The sequence below is a fragment of the Portunus trituberculatus genome, chromosome 38 (assembly GCF_017591435.1).
Source record: "Portunus trituberculatus isolate SZX2019 chromosome 38, ASM1759143v1, whole genome shotgun sequence".
Taxonomy (NCBI): domain Eukaryota; kingdom Metazoa; phylum Arthropoda; class Malacostraca; order Decapoda; family Portunidae; genus Portunus; species Portunus trituberculatus.
Window position 1 is genome coordinate 23,203,204 of NC_059292.1, and position 7,500 is coordinate 23,210,703.

Sequence of the window (7,500 nt, forward strand, 5' to 3'; positions counted from 1 at the left end):
AACAATAACAACAACCCACCAATCATGAGCAGGATAGTGACGACGTATTTCAATTTCCCTTCCTCTCCTGTTTCTCTTGTATTTCTTGTATTTCTCTCTCTATTCACGCACCTCGTAATAAACTGTTACGACCACTACTAACACCAGTGACTACTCACCAATCTTGACCAGGGTAACGGTAACGTAGTCCGAGTTACTTTATCCCTTCCCTACTTATTTTTCCTGTATTTTTAGTCCTTTACTCATGTATGTTAAGCCATGCAATAAACGATTACCACCACTACTAATAACTCCTATAACTACTTACAAATAATGAACGGGCTAATGATAACGCATTCCGAGTTACTATATAACTTCCCTGCTTATTTTTCCTGTACCTTTATTCATGTACCACCCAATAAACGATCACCACCACAACTAATAATGCCAAGAATACTCACCAATCATGAGCAGGGTAATGGTGACGTATTCCGAGTTGTATGTCTTGACGGCTCCCAGCACGGTGCCCACCACGGTGCAGCACAGGCCCACGAAGGCAATCATGATGATGAACCAGCGAATGCTCACCGCTTGCGTCACCATCAGGCCGCAGCACGACTTGGCCTCCTCTTCCCCAAGGTAGGGCGGCCCGCGCGGCGACCCCCGGGACCTGGAATAAGAGGTGAAGGATTAGATACCGTGCCAGGGAAAGTTAGGTGTGGATGGGTTGGGCTGGGTTAGCGTGATTGGGGACAGGTGAGAAGATATGAATGTTGAGTGAAGTGAGGGTGAGGTAAGGTGGGCAGGTGACGTGATTGAGGCTTGGTGAAGTGAGATGAGGTTGACTGAAGTATGTCAGTATTAGGAAAGGTTATGTAAGGCTGTGTGAAGTGAGCTGAGGTGAGTTAAGATGAGATGAAGATAAGAGACCGCAGATGAAATGTTAGGAGAGGTTTGCAACAGTGAAAAAAAATATGTAAGTGGCCTTAATCTATTTCTATACGTGTTCAACCTAATGCAAATGGTAATACACCACGAGAATATTCACCTTTACATATAATACATAATGAAATATAAGCTAACTTTTATATGTATCAAAGCATTCCGGATCTATAAAAAAACTTTGAAGAACGGAATAGATTTTTATATACCACTTTCTAACATTAAAAGAAAAAATACTGATAAAAAATTTCGCGCGAGACAAGTAAAGGTTACGTGAAATTGATTTAGCTATTTTAATGACGAGCTGAAGAAGGAACTCTGAGATGGAGGGCTGTAGGTCACGAGAGATCAACAACTTTACTCTTTTAACTTTGAGCTGAAAAAAAGAAAAAAAATCTAAAACTGAACAAATATATGCTAAACGAGACTTTTCTGAGATGGAGGGCTGTGTGTCACGGGAGCTCAACAATTTTACCCTCTTAAACGCTCAGCTAGAAAAAAAAAAAAAAATCTTACACCAAACAGGTAAATGCTAAACGAGACTTGTACATCTAGATTTGCATGAACCACGACATTTCTTAAAGAACTTATATAATTCACATAGATTACGCAAAACAAACTTTACTCCTCTAACACTAGTAAAAAAAAAAATGACAGACAAAATTGCTTCCCTTCAAATTTTAATTAATATGAACTTGATTGCATAAGGGAAAGGAAAATATTGACTGTGCACGATTAACTTTACTCTTTTCGACAATCTCTTGAAAAGAAAAAAAAAAAATGGACGAAATAATTTACCCGCGAACTTTGATATTAACCAATGAAAAAGGGTCACCTCATAAATAGACAGTCCACTCCCACTGTTTTTTGCTTCCTTTCTATCACAAGTCCTTTGATCCAGTGACAGTCTGATAACAAAACATGACAAATGACACCTTTCTAGCACATCGGAGGACACAAAACTTAAGGGAAATAGGGAAATAAGTTCTTTTTATATTATGGTGCGTGTTTTCTCTCAATCTCTGCTGACAGCCTGGTTATGAAAAAAAAAAAAAAGGTGACAAATGGTAAATTCATAACATATCAAAAGACTCGAGACTGAAACATTTATTTTTTCCTTCATGTCCTTTTCTTTCCCTCAATGTCTTTCAATCTCTGCCGGCAGCCTGGCAAGAAACACGTGACAACTGAAAGATCTTTAGTAATGCACATGAATAAAGCAGGTTGTTTTTAAGTTAGAAGGGCTCTGAATGGCAAAAGACAACAAAAACAACAGCAGCAGCAACAACAACAACAACAATAACAACAATAACATAAAAAGAGAAGAAAATAAAAAAAAGACTCATGAAAGATGCTAGTCCCGAAAAACCGCGCGAAAAAAAAAAAAAAAAAAATCCCAAATTATTATGCGTTGACTATTGACAAACACTGTACTGAACCGCAACCAACTGGCTGGCACCGGCAATATAACACAGGGAGAAGCAGGGGAGCGTTACGCCGCTACACCTGTATTATGCAAGGCCAGGTAAGGGAGGACAGGTGGTAACACGGGCCTCACTACGACCAACTACCACTACGACCTCGCCACACCCTCTCCTCTACCTTCAGCGCTCCAGGCAGGGGATTGGGGGAGAGGGAGAGAGGAAGAAGGGCTGGTCATATTAACCCTGATGAAACATAGGACCCCTGCAATGCGCTAGTTAGGTCAGAAAAGGTCATGAAAGGTTAAACATAGGCAGGAAAATACGGGTTTAGGAAAAAAATGACAGGTTGGGGAAGAAAATCACGGATTAGATGAGAAATAAGAATGCTTTTACCTGGGAGTCGATACGTGAATTACCTGTGTATGAGTAAATAGATGAAGGTGAATGGTGAATTGTGATTAGCGATCTGAAGGAAGAGAAAGAGATTATGATGATAGTAGTAGTAGTAGTAGTAGTAGTAGTAGTAGTAGTAGTAGTAGTAGTAGTAGTTGTTGTTGTTGTAGTAGTAGCAGTAGTAGTAGTAGCAGTAGTAGTAATAGAGGAGTTACATAAATACAACTGCTGTAAAGGAATGACTATTTTCAGTAACAACGAGAGAGAGAGAGAGAGAGAGAGAGAGAGAGAGAGAGAGAGAGAGAGAGAGAGAGAGAGAGAGAGAGAGAGAGAGAGAGAGAGAGAGAGATAGAACAATAACAAAAGGGAAAAAAAATATATATCGAAGCAAAGTATTCGTAAAAACAAGCACGCACACACGCACACACACGTACATACACACAAACATGCACACGTGACAACAAAACACAATAAAAAAGAAAAATGGCTTACTGTTCTCTCTCTCTCTCTCTCTCTCTCTCTCTCTCTCTCTCTACCCACACACACACACACACATACATACATACATACATACATACGTACATTCTACACATGCAGTAGTCGAACATTTTTTCATCATCCACGAACCAATCTTGATCTTGAAAAACACTTGACTGTTCACAGGAAGAAATACGAGCAGGAGTGCCTCGACATTATAATATCCTCGTCACGTGTTCTTATCGTCCCACTCTCCTCACGTACACGTTCTCTTATGAATCCTTATAGTTCCCCCATCACATTACCTCTCATCCCACTCCAATCATGTGTTCTCACAAGTCTAGTGTTATCTCCACATGTATTTCCCCCCGCATATCACTCCAGCACGTCTTATCTCTGTTTATAAAGCATATTTATCATCAAACTCCTTTTCTGTATCTTTCCTCAAACATGTCCTGCAATTTTCAACTTTAATTCCTCGTGAAAGTCGTTTAGCTCTTCAAAACACGTTTTTACAAAATTTTCAATCTTGATATCTCATGAAACTCCTTCATTCGCCACTTCAAACACGTCTTTACACTTTGTATCTCATAAAATCCCCTTCAGAACTTCAACACACCGTCTAGGGATCGCTTTTCACATCAACAGAGCCACTAGACCAGCAGATAACATGCACGTTGCCTCACTGAGCGCGCGGCGTGGCAGGAGTAAAGAGCGCGCGCGGTGTAACAGAACGGAGGCAGGCAGGCAGGAAGGGAGGGAGGGAGAACCGTGTACCGCCCCGCTGCCCTCACGCCACACTGCCACACTGAAACCCGCTTCCCCTCTCTCTCTCTCTCTCTCTCTCCCTCGTGACGTCATAGATACCAGGACGTCATCACAACGCTATGGTATGGCTAATAGTCTGTCTTTACTGTTAAATCACTATTAAGTCAAGTCTTTTGAAAGGCGTGGATTGCGATCAGCTGAGAGAGCGTTCCAGCGTCAAAGGAAGTAAACAAGGACAGTGACATCAGCTGCGTTATGACTTGGGGTGACGTCACGAGGAGCTCAAGGGGAAGTTAGGGAGGCTCAAGGTGGTGGGGAGGGAAGGATTGGAAGTGAAGTCAATCCCAGCGAATGCCTCATAACTATGTAGGAATAACGGGGTCGCCTTAATGTGACCGATGCACGCACACACGAAAGCAATCACTCACACACGCATTCATCCACACACGCACTCATACACACGCTTATCTCTCTCTCTCTCTCTCTCTCTCTCTCTCTCTCTCTCTCTGAATCTCTCTCCTGAAAGGTTAGCAGCAATACATATGTATTCTTTCACAAAAGGTCACTCGTCGATGACAGAGAGAGAGAGAGAGAGAGAGAGAGAGAGAGAGAGAGAGAGAGAGAGAGAGAGAGAGAGAGAGAGAGTAATAACACCAATAACTCTTCCTTGCTACACACACACATACACACACCATATACACCTAACACCCTCCCACTCTCTCTCTCTCTCTCTCTCTCTCTCTCTCTCTCTCTCTCTCTCACTCACACGTCAGCATAAACACCCTCCACCTCTCCCACTCTCCCCGTCACTCTCACTCCCTCTCACTTGCCCTAGCTGACCCGCGCCGGTACGTCACAGACACTGATAATCGACCAAAGACCTTTGTCACGTCAGAGAGAGAGAGAGAGAGAGAGAGAGAGAGAGAGAGAGAGAGAGAGAGAGAGAGAGAGAGAGAGAGAGAGAGAGAGAGAGAGAAAGTTAAGAGTGTTTGTGTTTGCGGATAATATTTCATTATCTCTCTCTCTCTCTCTCTGTTTAGCATAAGTGGGTGAATAGCTTTAATTATCTCTCTCTCTCTCTCTCTCTCTCTCTCTCTCTCTCTCTCTTTCCTAACTTTTCAAGGAGCTGTGTACTTGCTGAGAGAGAGAGAGAGAGAGAGAGAGAGAGAGAGAGAGAGAGAGAGAGAGAGAGAGAGAGAGAGAGAGAAAGTTGTGGTTTACTGTATCTAAGTAAGTGTACAACAAACATAATACATCATCAAAGAAAGTCATCATCGTCATCACTATCATCATCATCATCATCATCATCAACACTATCATGCTTTCTCTCTCTCTCTCTTCATACATTCTCCTCTCGTTTCCTCTCCTTCATTCTCGACCTCTAGATGTCCTTACACACACACACACACACACACACACACACACACAAGGCAGACAAACACACTCACCGCTGTCATTACATTTATTTCACTTACACTAATTACAAAAGTCAAGGAGACATCACAGTAGTGGTAGTAGTAGTAGTAGTAGTAGTAGTAGTAGTAGTAGTTGTTGTTGTTGTTGTTGTTGTTGTTGTTGTTGTTGCTGCTGTAGTGATTCAGTTAATATTGGTTGAATGGTAATTAAGTATTTGTGGTGTTTTATATACATACTAACATATAAGCATGCATGCATGCATACATACATACATACATACATACACACACACACACACACACACACACACACACACACACACTCCCACACACCGACAAACACACACCTACTTTATGACCTCCCCAAAACACACACACACACACACACACACACACACACACACACACACACACACACACACACACACAAACACACACATCCTAAAACTTTGCCCTCACTTCTACACCCTTCCCCCTCTCCTACCCGCTCTCCCACACCCACTCATGCCACACCCACTCCCCCCAGAACACACACACACACACACACACACACACACACACACACACACACACAGTCAAAGGCAGCGCAGAGCAGTTCTAGGAAAGGGTCTGTGTTTAGATTATGCGCAGCCATTGAGTTTCAGCTTCATACATCTCTAGAAAGGGAGAGGGAGGGAGAGGGAGAAGAAGAGGGAGAGGGACGGGGAGGGAGAGAGGGAGAGGGAGACGGGTGAGTGTGGGGAAGAGGCATGTGAGGGTACGGTTCTTGGATAGGAAGGAAAGGATAGAGGATTATGGGAGTGTATGGGGAGAAAGTGTAGGGTGGTGGGGGGGTTAAGTGGGAGGGGAAGGTGGGGAGAGTGAGGGGAGGTGGAGAAGTGTTTTGATGTGGTTAAATCAAAAGAAGCATTATAACAGTGGGTAGAGAGAGAGAGAGAGAGAGAGAGAGAGAGAGAGAGAGAGAGAGAGAGAGAGAGAGAGAGAGAGAGAGAGAGAGAGAGAGCTCGTAGTGTTAATGAGGAAGTAATACCTTAATTAATGAATGGATTCACACACACACACACACACACACACACACACACACACACACACACACACACACACGAAACCTTACGGTATAACAGACCAAAATGGAACAAAAGACGCTTATGTGAGACCTAATTAATTAACAACCACCACCACCACCACCACCACCACCACCACCACCACCACCACCACCACCACCACCAAAAATATTTCTCTCTATGGTTTCCTTATGACGTAAAAGACACGAGGGATCATAACAGTAGTGGTGGTGGTGGTGGTGGTGTTGGTGGTGATAGTGGTGGTGGTAGTGGTGGTGATGATAGTGGGGGTAATGTACTCTTCTTTCCTAGATACAGTTTTGTTTATAGTATCATCAGAGAGAGAGAGAGAGAGAGAGAGAGAGAGAGAGAGAGAGAGAGAGAGAGAGAGTGCTTGTTATCTTTCATGAGTTGCTTTGGAACCTTTCTCTCTCTCTCTCTCTCTCTCTCTCTCCACGAAAAAGGAAGGAAAGAAAGGAGGAGGAGAAAATACAAAAAGAATAACAAAATATACAGGTAGGGAAGAGGAGAAGAAGAAGAGGAGGTGAAGAAGAAGACGGAGGAGGAAGAAAAGAAGACGGAGGAGGAGGAAGAGAAGAAGACGGAGGAGGAGGAAGAGAAGAAGACGGAGGAGGAGGAGGAGGAGAAAGAAAATGCAATGGTAAGAAACAGAGAAAAGGAGAGAGAGCAGCGGAGAAAGAGGTGAGGGGAATGAAAGAAAACAGGTAACGTGACGGAAGGAAAGAGAAGAAGGAAATGGAGGGTAAGGAGAAGGAGTGTTGGGAAGGGAAGATAGGAAATGGAGGGGGAGGTAATGGATACGTGGAAGGGGCAGGAAGGCAGGAAAGGGGAGTGAGTGGAAGGAAGGAAAAGAGAGAAGAAGTATGAGAGAAACGAAGGAAAAGAAAGCAAACAAGAAAAAAAAAGACTCTTAGGACGGAAGCAGAGAGACAGAAGGAAAGGGAAAATGGAAAGCATTAAGTAAGAACGAAAACAAAAAGAAGGACTAGGAAACGAATGAAAGAAAGAGAGGAAGGA

At 43.1% G+C, this 7,500-nt stretch overlaps 1 protein-coding gene across 2 annotated transcripts in view; it reads right to left on the minus strand.

The window, feature by feature from the left end:
- LOC123515239 (proline-rich protein 12-like) overlaps positions 1–7,500 on the minus strand; it is a 613,955-nt gene that overhangs the window by 10,293 nt on the left and 596,162 nt on the right. For both annotated transcript variants that reach the window (XM_045273824.1, XM_045273825.1), the window contains exon 3: positions 441–649. In XM_045273824.1, the coding sequence (XP_045129759.1) occupies positions 441–649 (209 nt within the window). The remainder of the gene's footprint in view (positions 1–440; positions 650–7,500) is intronic.